The following is a 14,173-nucleotide window of genomic DNA, read 5'->3' as shown; positions in this document are numbered from 1 at the left end:
CAGAATTTCTGAAGTGTGTTCAGGAAAACTTTCTTGATCAGTATGTTTCCGGCCCAATGAGGAAGGAGGCTTTGCTGGATCTGGTTCTGGGGAATGAGGTAGGTCAAGTGGAGCAAGTGTCAGTAGGTGAACATTTAGGGAACAGTGATCATAGTATCATAAGATTTAGATTAGCTATGGAAAAGGATAGGGAGCAATCTAGAGTACAAATGTTTAACTGGGGTAAGGCCAATGCTGAGGGAATTGAGGGCGGAAATCGCAGAGGTATGGCCATAATATTCCAATCCTCCATAGATACGGCGGTGGTGCCAGGACTGGAGAATTGTAAATGTTACACAATTGTTCAAAAAAGGGTGCAACGATAAACTCAGCAACTACAGGCCAGTCAGTTTAACGTCAGCAGTGGGGGAGCTTTTAGAAACAGTAATCAAGGACAAAATTAACAGTCACTTGGACAGGTGTGGATTAATTAAGGAAAGCCAGCATGGATTTGTTAAAGGCAAATAGTGTTTAAACAACTTGATCGGGTTTTTTGATGAGGGTAATGCAGTTGACGTGGTGTACAGGGACTTCCAAAAGGCGTTAGACAAAGTGCCACATAATAGGCTTGCCAGCAAAGTTGAAGTCCATGGAGTAAAAGGGACAGTGGCAGCATGGATACGGAATTGGCTAAGTGACAGGAAACAGAGAGTAGTGGTGAACGGTTGTTTTTCGGACTGGAGGAAGGTGTACAGTGGTGTTCCCCAGGGGTCGGTACTAGGGCCACTGCTTTTCTTGATATAAATGACTTGGACTTGGGTGTACAGGCAACAATTTCAAAATTTGCAGATGACAAAATTTGGAAGTATAGTGAACAGTGAGGAGCAGAGTGATGGACTTCAGGAAGAAATAGACAGGCTGGTGAAATGGGCGGACACATGGCAGATGAAATTTAACGCAGAAAAGTGTGAAGTGATACATTTTAAGAACATAAGAAATAGGAGCAGGAGTAGGCCATTCAGCCCTTCGAGCCTGCTCTGCCATTCTATGAGATCATGGCTGATCTTCTGCCTCAACTCCATTCACCGGCCCTATCGCCATATCCCTTGATGCCTTTACTAGTCAGAAATCTATCGACTTCTGTTTTGAATATACCCAATGACTGAGCCTCCACGGCCTTCTGGGGCAGAGAATTCCAAAGATTCACCACCCTCTTTGTGAAGAAATTTCTTCTCATCTCAGTCCTGAATGGCCTACCCTTTATCTTGAGGCTGTGGTTCTAGACTCCCCAGCCAAGGGAAACATTCTCCCAGCATCCACACTATCAAGCCCTGTAATAATTTTGTATGCTTCAATGAGATCCCCTCTCATTCTTCTGAATTCAGGAAAATACAGGCCTAGTTTACTCACTCTTCTCACACGACAGTCCCGCCATCCCAGGAATCAATCTCGTGAACCTTCGTTGCACTCCCTCTATGGCAAGTATATCCTTCCTTAGGTAAGGAGACCAAAATTGTACACAGTACTCCAGGTGTGATCTCACAAGGCCCTATATAATTGGAGTAAGACTTCTTTACTCCTGTACGCAAATCCTCTTGTAATGAAGGCCAGCATACCATTTGCCTTCCTAATGGCTTGCTGCACCTGCACATTCACTTTCAGTGACTCATGTACAAGGACACCCAGGTCCCTTTGAGCATCTGCATTCCCCAATCTTTCACCATTTAGGAAATACTCTGCCTTTCTGTTTTTTCTACCAAAGTGGATAACTTCACATTTATCCACATTATATCCCATCTGCCATGTTCTCGCCCACTCACTGAGCCTGTCGAGATCCTCTTCACATCCTCGTCACAACTGACACCTAGCTTTGTATCAGCAGCAAATTTGGAAATGTTACATTTAGTCCCCTCATCCAAATCATTGATATAGATTGTGAATAGCTGGGGCCCAAGCACCGATCCTTGCGGTACCCCACTAGTCACAGCCTGCCATCCTGAAAAAGACCCGTTTATCCCTACTCTTTGTTTTCTGTCTGTTAACCAATTCTCAATCCATGCTAGTACATTATCCCCAATTCCCTGTGCCCTAATTTTGTTCACCAACCTCTTGTGTGGGACCTTATTGAAGGCCTTCTGAAAATCCAGATACACCACATCTACCAATTCCCCTTTGTCTACTCCACTAGTTACATCCTCAAAGAACTCCAATAGGTTTGTCAAACAGGATTTCCCTTTCATAAATCGATGTTAACTCTGCCCAATCTTACTATTAGTTTCTAAGTGCCCAGTTATTGCATCCTTTATAATAGATTCCAGCAGTTTCCCAACTACTGATGTGAGGCTAACAGGTCTGTAGTTCCCTGTTTTCTCTCTCCCTCCTTTCTTAAATAGCGGGGTTACATTTGCTATCCTCCAATCTGCAGGAACCATTCCAGAATCTATCGAATTTTGGAAGATGACAACCAATGCGTCCACTATTCCAATGGCCACCTCTTTCAAAACCCTAGGATGTAGGTCATCCGGTCCTTGGGATTTATCGACTTTTAGTCCCATTAATTTTGCTAGTACTTTTTTTTTTTTTTTTTACTAATAATAATTTCTTTAAGTTCCTAAAGTGAATGTCGGTCCCTTAGAGGACGTGACCAGGAAATTAGTGGTGGGGAACATGGAGATGGCAAAAATGCTGAACAAATATTTTGTATCAGTCTTTACAGTAGAGGACACTAAAAATATCCCAACACTGGACAAACAGGGGGCTATGGGGGAGGGAAAGAGAGGAGTTAAACACAATTAAAATCACTAAGGAGGTGGTACTCGGTAAGATAAATGGGACTAAAGGCAGATAAATCCCCTGAACCTGATGGCTTACATCCTAGGGTCTTGAGAGAAGTAGCGGTAGGGATTGTGGATACATTAGTGGTAATTTTCCAAAACTCCCTGGATTCAGGAAAGGTCCCAGCAGATTGGAAAACTGCTAATGTAACGCCCTTATTTAAAAAGGGAAGTAGACAAAAGGCTGGAAACTATAGACCAGTTAGCTTAACATCTGTGGTTGGTAAAATGTTGGAGTCCATTATTAAGGAAGCAGTAACAGGACATATGGATGAGCATAATTTAAATCGGACAGAGTCAGCATGGTTTTATGAAGGGGAAGTCAGGTTTGACAAATTTGCTCGAATTCTTTGAGGACGTAACAAACAGGGTGGATAAAGGGGAACCAGTGGATGTGGTGTATTTGGACTTCCAAAAGGCATTTGACAAGGTGCCACAGAAAAGATTACTGCACAAGATAAAAAAAATCACAGGATTGGGGGTAATATACTGGCATGGGTGGAAGATTGGCTATCTAACAGAAAACAGAGTTGGGATAAATGGTTCATTCTCGGGTTGACAATCAGTGACTAGTGGTGTTCCGCAGGGGTCAGTACTGGGACCCCAACTCTTTACAATCTATATTAACGATTTGGAGGAAGGGACCGAGTGCAACGTATCCAAGTTTGCCGACGATACAAAGATGGGAGGGAAAGCAGTGAGTGAGGAGGACATAAAAACCTGCAAAAGGACAAAATTATGAGGGGCATAGATAGGATGGATGCTGAGGAGCTTTTTCCCTTAGTAGAGGGGTCAATAACTAGGGGGCATAGATTCAAGGTAAAGGGCGGGAGGTTTAGAGGGGATTTGAGAAAGAACTTTTTCACCCAGAGGGTGGTTGGAGTCTGGAACTCACTGCCTGAAAGGGTTGTGGAGGCAGAAACCCTCACAACATTTAAGAAGCATTTGGATGAGCACTTGAAATGCCATAGCATACAAGGCTACGGGCCAAATGCTGGAATATGGGATTAGATTAGACAGGGCTTGATGGCCGGCATGGACACGATGGGCCGAAGGGCCTCTATCCGTGCTGTATGACTCTATAGACAGGCTAAGTGAGTGGGCAGAAATTTGGCAGATGGAATATAATGTTGGAAAGTGTGAGGTTATGCACTTCGGCAGAAAAGAATCAAAGAGCAAGTTATTATCTAAATGGAAAGAAACTGCAAAGTGCTACAATACAAAGGGATCTGGGGGTCCTGGTGCATGAAGCACAGAAGGTTAGTATGCAGGTACAGCAGGTGATCAGGAAGGCCAATGGAATCTTGGCTTTTATTGCAAGGGGGATGGAGTATAAAAGCAGGGAAGTCTTGCTTCAGTTATACAGGGTACTGGTGAGGCCACACCTGGAATACTGTGTGCAGTTTTGGTTTCCATATTTAAGAAAAGATATACTTGCACTCGAGGCAGTTCACTCGGTTGATTCCGGAGAGGAGGGGTTGAGTGGGCCTCTACTCATTGGAATTCAGAAGAATGAGAGGCGATCTTATCGAAACATAAGATTGTGAGGTGGCTTGATCGGGTGGATGCGGGGAGGATGTTTCCACTGATGGGCGAGACTAGAACTAGGGGGCATAATCTTAGAATAAGGGGCTGCCCTTTCAAAACTGAGATGAGGAGAAACTTCTTCACTCAGAGGGTAGTAAATCTATGGAATTTGCTACCTCAGAGAGCTGTGGAAGCTGCGACATTAAATAAATTTAAAACGGAGATAGACAGTTTCCTAGCAGATAAGGGAATTAGGGGTTACGGGGAGCGGGCAGGGAAGTGGAGGTGAGTCTAGGTTCGGATCAGCCATGATCCTATTGAATGGCGGAGCAGGCCCGAGGGGCCGTATGGCCTACTCCTGCTCCTACTTATGTTCTTATTCTCGTCACACCCTTGGTTTTCTTGTATTTCTGGGAGGTTTTTTGTCTTCCTCCGTGAAGACAGAAACAAAGTATTTATTTAATTTCTCTGCCATTTCCTCATTCCCCATTATAAAGGACCTACATTTACCTTCACCAGTCTTTTACTTTTCACATACTTATTAGAAGCTTTTACAATCCGTTTTTATATTTTTTGCTAGTTTGTGCTCATATTCCATTTTCCCTTTCTTTATCAATTTCTTGGTCCCTCTTTGCTGATTTCTAAAAAGATCCCATTCCTCAGGCTGACTGCTTTTTCTGGCAACTTTATAAGCTTCCTCCTTTGACTTAATACTAGCTTTAATTTCTTTTGTTAGCTGTGGTTGGATCATTTTTCCTTTTGGGTTTTTATGTCCTAGAGGAATATATGTTTGTTTTGGTAGAAAGAATGGGGAGAGGACATATTAACTAAATGGTACAATCCTGAAGCGGGTGCACAAACAAAGAGACCTGGGGGTATATGTGCACAAATCGTTGAAGGTGGCAGGGCAGGTTGAGAAAGCAGTTAAAAAGGCTTACAGGATCCTGGGCTTCATAAATAGAGTACAAAAGTGAGGAAATTATGATGAACCTGTATAAGGATGTGATTGCTTTGGAGAGGGTGCAGAGAAGATTCACCAGGATGTTACCTGGGATGGAGCGCCTCAGCTATGAAGAGAGGCTGGACAGGCTGGAGTTGTTTTCCTTGGAGCAGAGAAGGCTGAGGGGGGACCTGATTGAGGTGTACAAAATAATGAGGGGCATAGATAGGGTAGATAAAGAGGAACTTTTCCCCTTAGTGGGGGGGTCAATAACAAGGGGGCATAGATTCAGGGTAAGGGGCAGGAGATTTAGAGGGGATTTGAGGAGGAACTTTTTCACCCAGAGGGTGGTTGGAATGTGGAACTCACTGCCTGAAAGGGTGGTGGAGGCAGGAACCCTCACAACATTCAAGAAGCATTTGGATGAGCACTTGAAATGCCATTGCATACAAGGCTATGGACCAAATGCTGGAAAATGGGATTAGACTGGACAGGGATGGATGGGCGGCGCAGACACGATGGGCCGAAGGGCCTCTTTCTGTGCTGTAAAACTCTATGACTCTATAACACTAGTTTGCCCCCACTGGAGCACTGCGTCTAATTCAGGGCACCACACTTTAGGAAGGATGTGAAGGCCTTAGAGGGGGTGCAGAAAAGATTTACGAGAATGATTCCAGGAATGAGAGACTTCAGTTACGTTGATAGACTGGAGAAGCTGGGGTTGTTTTCCCTGGAGCAGAGAAGATTGAGAGAAGTTTTGTTAGAGGTGTTCAAAAATCATGAAGGGTCTGGAAAGAGTAGATCGAGAGAAACTGTTCCCATTGGCGGAAGTGTTGAGAACCAGAGGACACAGATTTAAGGTGATTGGCAAAAGAACCAAAGGCGACATGAGGAAAAACTTTTTTACTCAGCGAGTGGTTAGGATCTGGAATGCACTGCCTGAGAGGGCGGTGGAGGCAGACTCAATCATGGCTTTCAAAAGGGAATTGGATAAGTACCGGAGGGAAAAAAATTTGCAGGGCTACAGGGAAAGGGACTAGCTTTAAGTGCTCTTAGAGAGCCGGCACAGGCTCGATGGGCTGAATGGCCTCCTTCTGTGCTGTAACCATTCTATGATTCCATACACTGTCCCATCAAACACTCCCAGGGCAGCTACAGCACAGTTTAGATACAGAATAAAGCTCCTTCTACGTAGGAACCAACAACATAGGAATGAGGTTCTGCTGAGAGAGTTTGAGTCCAAATTAAAAAGCAGAACCTCAAAGGTAATAATCTCTGGATTGTTACCTGAGCCACGTGCCAATTGGCATAGGGACAAACAGATTAGAAGGTTAAATGCGTGGCTCAAAGAGTGGTGCGTGAGGCAGGGGTTTTGCTTCACGGGGCACTGGCACCAGTACTGGGGAAAGAGGGAGCTGTTCTGTTGGGATGGACTCCACTTAAACCGGGCTGGAACCAGTGTCCTGGCGAATCGATTAACTACGGCAGTAGACGGCTTTAAACTAATGAAGGGGGGATGGGAGGATTCAGGAAAGAGTAAATTTAAAAGCAGAAATGTCAAGGCTCTAGAGCAGAGCAGAGTGGGTCATGAAGGGAGAGAGAGAGTAACAAAGGTAATAGGGCATCAGTGACTAAGCTGACATCAGGGAAAAAGAAATAAGTCAAAGCTAAAGGCACTATATATGAATGCGCGAAGCATTCGCAACAAATGAATAGGTTGGATCTATTAGCCATTACGGAGACGTGGTTGCAATGTGGCCAAGGTTGGGAACTAAATATTCCAGGATACTTGACTTTTAGAAGAGATAGGCAAAACGGAAAAGGAGGAGGGGTAGCCCTGATAATAAAGGATGGGATAAAGACAGGAGGGAGAAAGGATCTTAGCTCTGAAAATCAAGTAGTAGAATCAGTTTGGGTGGAGCTAAGAAACAGTAAGAGGCAGAAAACATTGGGGGCCTATAAACAACTTCCACCAAACAGTAGTTGTAATGTCTTCTCCTTCTTAGGCAGTCTCTCAGAACCGAGGATGACTTGCTTCCACACTAAAAATGAGTTTTCAGGTGACTGAGGAGTCCAATGCGGGACCTACAGTCTCTAATGTAGGGCAGAGTATAAATCAAGAAATTAGAGGCGCATGTAACAAGGGTAATACAGTAATCATGGGGGACTTTAATCTACATAGACTGGGCAAACCAAATTTGCAGTAATAGAGTGGAGGATGAATTCATGGAATGTATGCAAGATAGTTTTCTAGATCAGTATGTTGAGGAACCAACTCGGGAACAGGCTATTTTAGATCTAGTATTGTGCAATGAGAAAGGGTTCATTAATAACCTTGTAATAAAGGGGCCTTTAGGGAAGAGTGACCATAATATGAGAGAATTTTATAGTGATTTAGTTAAATCCGAAATTAGGGTCTTAACTGTGGCTCAGTTGGTAGCACACTCGCCTCCGAGTCAGAAGGTTGTGGGTTCATGCTCGGCTAAGGGAGTACTGCACTGTTGGATGTGCCGTTAAACTGAAGCCCCGTCTGCCCTCTCGTGGACATAAAAGATCCCACGGCACTATTTTGAAGAGGAGTTGGGGAGTTCTCCCCGGTGTCCTGGCCAATATTTATCCCTCAACCAACATAACAAAAACAGATTATCTGGTCATTTTCATTGTTGTTTGTGGGAGTTTGCTGTGCACAAATTGGATGCTGTTTCCCACATTACAACAGTAACTGCACTTCAAAAGTACTTCATTGGCTGTAAAGCGCTTTGAGATGTCCGGTAGCCGTGAAAGGCGCTATATAAATGCAAGTCTTTCTTAAATCTAAACAAAGCAAACTACGTAGTTATGAGGGGCGACTTGGCCAAGGTATGACGGTAGACAAGCAATGGATTAATACATAATTTACAACAAGTATACATTCCTTTAAGGCACAAAAACCCCACAGGAAAAATGGTCTAACTGTGGCTAAGAAGTTAAAGATAGTATTAGATCAAAGGAAGAGGCTTATAATGTTGCCAAAAAGAGTAATAAGCCTGAGGATTGGGAGGATTTAGAATTCAGCAAAGGAGGACCAAAAAATTGAAAATAGAATGAGTGTAAGCTAGCGAGAGACATAAAAACAGACTGTAAAAGCTTCTATAGGTATGTAAATAGGAAAAGATTAGTGAAAGTAAATGTGGGTCCCTTACAGGCGGAGACAGGAGAAATTAAACAAATAATTTTTGTCTGTCTTCACAGAAGATGATGCAAAAAACCTCCCGGAAATAGTGGAGTACCACGGGTCTAGTGAGAATGAGGAACTGAAAGAAATTAGTATTGGTAAAAAACAAGTACTGGAGAAATTAATGGGACTGAAAGCCGATAAATTCCCTGGACTTGTACACGAATCACTGAAACTTAACATGCAGGTACAGCAAGCAATCAAGAAAGCAAATGGTATATTGGCCTTTTATTACAAGAGGTTTTGAGTACAAGAGTAAAGCTGTCTTACTGCAATGATATAGGGCCTTGGTGGGACCACACCTGGAGTATTGTGTACAGTTTTGGTCTCCTTACCCAAGAAAGGATATACGTGCAATGAAGGTTCACCAGACTGGTTCCTGGGATGATATGGGGGGGGGGGGGGGGGGGGGATATTGTCCTAAGAGATTGAGTAAACTAGGCCTATATTCTGTAGAGGTTAGAAGAATGAGAGGAGATCTCATTGAAACATTCAAAATTCTTACAGGGAGGATGTTTCCCTTGGCTGGGGAAGTCTAGAACCAGGGGTCACAGTCACAGAATAAGGGGTCGGCCATTTAGGACTGAGATGAGGAGAAATTTCTTCACTCAGAGGGTTGTGAATCTTTGGAATTCTCTACCCCAGAGGGCTGTGGAGGCTCAGTCGTTGAGTATATTCAAGACAGAGATCGATAGATTTTTGGATATTAAGGGAATCAGCCATGATCTTATTCAATAGCGGAGCAGGCTTGATGTGCCGAATGGCCTACTCCTGCTCCTATTTCTTATGTTCTACACTGTCCCATCAAACACTCCTAGGCAGGTACAGCACGGGTTAGATACAGAGTAAAGCTCAGAGTTTCCGCGTTAGGCACAATCAGCAAAATTTGCGCCCATTTTGAAAAGTGTTTTTTTCTCGCGCTTCCTCTCAACCTCATTTGCATATCACCAAATGCAAATTTTGCCATGAACCAGCACAATCGGGCGTTTTAAAACGTAATTTTTTAAAGTAACAATTTTGCTTTAAAATAGATTCCTTGATATAAAGCGGTTACTTGCCGCAGTTTGATTAAGAGATGAAACTGGGTTTATCACAAAAAACACATTTTTAATCAGTGTCAATGCACCACCTGTGAGTAACCCGATTTTCAGTTAAATACTGAAAATGACTCCTATACAGAACAATATGCTAGTTGTATTGGGGTGCAGTAGTCAGTTTCTTAGTAATTTTTTTTTAAAGTGTGCCTATTAGTGTCCTTGCACCCAAAAGAACCAGCTTAATTTTTATAGCCTGCTTGATGGGCTGCAAATGATCGCAATTAGCGGGAATTCCCAATGGTGACCTCCACCAAAAGGCTAAAAACAGTGGAGGTCCAAAGAGACTTGGGCGTCCAGGTACAAGATCATTAAAATGTCAACAGCAGGTACAGAAAATAATCAAAAATGCTGGCCTTTATATCTAGAGGACTAGAATACAAGGGGGTAGAAGTTATGCTGCAGCTGTACAAAACCCGGGTTAGACCACACCTGGAGCAGTTTTGGGCACCACACCTTAGGAAGGATATATTGGCCTTGGAGGGAGTGCAGCGTAGGGTTACCGGAATGATACCCGGACTTCAAGGGTTAAGTTACGAGGAGAGATTACACAAACTAGGATTGTATTCCCTAAAATTTAGAAGGTTAAGGGGTGATCTGATCGAAGTTTTTAGGATACAGGAAACTTTGGTTTATCCGGAGGTTGTATGTCCAGAAACCAGCAGCCGTTTAATTAGGTTTGTTTACTTCTAGCATTTTTTTTTTTTTTTTTATAAAAACAGTCAGTCTCTGGAAAGCCTCTCTGAAGCTGTTGCTAAGCTAGAGACGCTTCCAAGGTACGGGCCGACTGTTTACAAGCTGTTGCTAAGCAACAGTGTTTGTTGTCAGATACGGAGATGAAAACCTCCGTATCCTTCAACATTAGCGCTGGTCTATCCGGAAGTTTTCATAGATCGGCATCACGCCGGTCCCGGATATCGCGAAGTTTCCTGTATTAAGGGGAACAGATAGTGTAGATAGAGAGAAACTATTTCTGCTGGTTGGGGAGTCTAGGACTAGGGGGCACAGTCTTAAAAATTAGAGCCAGACCTTTCAGGAGTGAAATTAGGAAACACTTCTACACACAAAGGGTGGTAGAAGTTTGGAACTCTCTTCCACAAATGGCAATTGATGCGAGATCAATTATTAATTTTAAATCTGAGATTGATGGATTTTTGTTAACCAAAGATATCAAGGGATATTGGCCAATGGAGTTAAGATTGCAGATTAACCATGATCGAGGAGCTGAATGGCCTCCTCCTGTCCCTATGGTGACTAATTCACCCTGAGGTGCAGCCAGTTTTGTGGAAGGTGCCAGCTTCTAGCGATGGTTTAAAAAAAAAACCTAGTGCAAAAGACTGCGGAAACTTAATTTGCACTGAACGCAATTTGCCAATTTTGGGGTGAATTGTGTCGAAAAAGCCAGCACAACCGAGTGGAAACTACCTCCTTTTCTGGTCATTTATCTCATTGCTGTTTGTGGGATCTTGCTGTGTGTAAATTGGTACCGCGTTTGCTACATTGTAACAGTGACTTTACTTAAAGCACTTTGTTGGCTGTGACACGCTTTGGAAGTGCAGGTTCTTTCTTTCTCTCGTTAGGTTAAAGCTGAGAAGAAGTTCTGAGATCAGAGCTGAAGACCTACCTGTGGGCACAGTTTAAACATGGCAGCACAGACTATAACAGGCGTGGAGTGGTGCTTGGCTGCGAGAGCAAGAGTGTGCGCCCCATTCACGGCTCGCAGTCCCCCGTTAGCGAGGATGGTCTTAGTGCCAATGATCACCTGTAGAAACAGCACAGGATGAGTACAGAAGCATGACGCATAAACACACCCATCCATACCGGACCACACCACCCCTAGCACACATACAAGAAATAGGAACAGGAGTCTGCCATTTGGCCCCTCAAGCCTGCTCCGAAATTCAATAAGATCATGGCTGATCTCGTATCTCATCTCCACTATCCCCATATCCCTTGATATTCAAGACAGAGATCGATAGATTTTTGGATATTCTCAATGACTGAGCCTTCACAGCCCTCTGGGGTAGAGAATTCCAAAGATTCACCTCCCTCAGTGAAGAAATTCTCCTCATCTCAGTCCTAAATGGCCGACCCCTTATTCTGAGACTGTGACCCCTGGTTCTAGACTCCCCAGACAGGGGAAACATCCTCCCTGCATCGACCCCGTCAAGCCCTGTAAGAATTTTGTATGTTTGAATGAGATCACCTCTCATTCTTCTAAAGTCCAGAGAATTTAGGCCTAGTCTACCCAATCTCTCCTCATAGGACAATCCCCCCATCCCAGGAACCAGTCTAGTGAACCTTTGTTGCACTCCCTCTATGGCAAGTATATCCTTCCTTAGGTAAGGAGACCAAAACTGTGCACAATACTCCAGGTGTGGTCTCACCAGGGCCCTATATAATTGCAGTAAGATGTCTTTACTCTTATACTTGTGGTAAACCACTTTTATCGTTCACTATCGTTACACTATGGTTATCACTGTTTATATCGTTACACTATGGTTATCACTGTTTACACTGTTGTATCACTACACGAGGTCGCCTCTTGTCACGCTGTTATACCTGGGCTGACCACAGCTGACTCCGCCCATGGCTCCACCTACTTGCCCAGGTATAAAAGGTGGTCGAGTGGCTGGTATTCCTCCTTGTTGGATCCGATCACCCACGAGGGTGGGCTCTGTTATTTAGCCAATAAAAACCTATAGTTACTGTCTTAACTCGTCGCTTTTCATTGGATGAATTGATATACCTATCAATTTTATTGGCTAAATTTTGAAATGTCTTTAACGGAGCAGCCAAACGACCAGTCAGACGCCCAGCTACAACAGCCGGCCTGGCTGCGAGCCCTCCGACCGCCGTACCTGGATCTAAACCCACAGGCAGCAAACTCAGCCCTCGACTTCAAACACTGGCTGAGCTGTTTCGAATCCTACCTGGGAGAATCCGGCGTGCCTCAGAGATCCAAACTAAGAGCTCTGACCGCCCAAGTGAGCCCTAAAGTATTTGCACTCATCCAGGACCTTACTACATACGAGGCCGCCCTCAACCTGCTGAAAGAGCAGTACCGGAGCCCGGTAAATTCTATGTATGCCAGACATCTAAGATCCCGCCCGCAACAACCAGGAGAGTCTGTAGATGAATTTTTACGGGCGCTACAAACACTCGGCAGGGACTGTGACTTTAAAGCTGTAACGGCTGCAGAAAATACTGAAGAGAATATCCGCGATGCCTTCGTGAAAGGCCTTCGGTCCGACTACTCACGGCAAAGACTGCGCGAATCAAAGGACCTCGATCTGAACACAGCTGCAGCCCTCGCTCGCTCTCTGGAAGTGGCCCATCGGGACCTCGAGGCATATTCCAGGTACTGTGCTGCGCGACCCTGGGACTCGGGCCCGACCGCAACAGCCCTCGCACCGCCACCTCTGGGACCTACCTCAGCGTCGGCGTCCCGGACCCGATCGGGACCGCCACCCCCGGTACCGGCTGCGACATCGGAGCCCCGCGATCTGGCCGCCGGCTGCTTTTTCTGTGGCCAAGCAAAACACCCGAGGGCGCGCTGCCCTGCAAGAAACGCGACCTGCTCCGACTGCCACAAGAAAGGCCACTTCGCGAAGGCCTGCAGGGGGAAAGCCACAGACGCCAGCAGTGCCTCATGGGAGTTGTGGGGGCGGCCATCTTCTCCGCCATTTTATGCAACATCATGGGCACCGCCATTTTGTTCACCACACTCGACCGCCACCTTGTCTCCAGACCCGACCACAGCCTCCAGCAGCTCGCTCAGCCATATACTAGCCTCCGTCACACTGGACCAAGCTCGCCCGCATCACCTGTCCAAGTCCATGATGGACATCAAAGTAAACGGCCACGCCACGATCTGCCTGTTCGACAGCGGAAGCACGGAGAGTTTCATCCATCCAGACACGGTGAGCCACTACTCCCTCACTGTCCAGCCAACGCGCAACCGGATCTCGATGGCGTCGAGGTCCCATTCAACAGACATCAGCGGATACTGTGTTGTGACCCGGTTGGTTAGGGGCACGGAGTATAAAAATTTTAAACTTCTCGTCCTGCCCCAACTCTGCGCTGCCGTCCTACTAGGGCTGGATTTCCAATCCCGCCTTCAAAGTGTCACTTTGGCATACGGTGGACCCCTCCCCCCACTCAGTCGACAACCAACAGCCTTTAAACCGCCCACCGCGTACCACCTGCGGCCTATCCACCCTCAGGGTTCCGCCCCCCTCCCTGTTCGCCAACCTCACCCGCGACTGTAAACCCGTCGCTACCAAGAGCAGGCGGTACAGCGCCGGGGACAGAGCTTTTATTAGCTCTGGAGGTGCAGCGTCTCCTGAAAGAGGGCATCATCGAGAGGAGCAACAGCCCCTGGCGTGCCCAGGTCGTAGTCGTTAAGACCGGCGATAAAAACCACCTAGTCATCGACTACAGCCAAACCATAAACCGGTACACCCAGCTGGAGGCATACCCACTTCCCCGCATATTTGATATGGTCAATCAGATTGCACAGTACCGAGTATTCTCTACCATCGACCTTAAGTCGGCCTACCACCAACTCCCTATCCGCCCTGAG

General features: G+C 45.5%; 1 protein-coding gene across 4 annotated transcripts in view; it reads right to left on the bottom strand.

Moving 5' to 3' along the window:
• Nucleotides 1-14,173, bottom strand: part of eif2b2 (eukaryotic translation initiation factor 2B, subunit 2 beta) — a 37,753-nt gene that overhangs the window by 1,740 nt on the left and 21,840 nt on the right. For all 4 annotated transcript variants that reach the window (XM_086002517.1, XM_086002516.1, XM_086002514.1 and 1 more), the window contains one exon: nt 11,213-11,350. In XM_086002517.1, coding sequence (XP_085858643.1) covers nt 11,213-11,350 — 138 coding nt within the window. The remainder of the gene's footprint in view (nt 1-11,212; nt 11,351-14,173) is intronic.

The sequence above is a fragment of the Somniosus microcephalus genome, chromosome 12 (genome assembly GCF_052327205.1).
Source record: "Somniosus microcephalus isolate GS21.2 chromosome 12, FLI_Smic_1.0, whole genome shotgun sequence".
NCBI classification, from domain to species: Eukaryota; Metazoa; Chordata; class Chondrichthyes; order Squaliformes; family Somniosidae; genus Somniosus; species Somniosus microcephalus.
The sequence above is the reverse complement of the archived record's forward strand: the minus strand, read 5'-3'. Positions and strand labels throughout refer to the sequence as shown.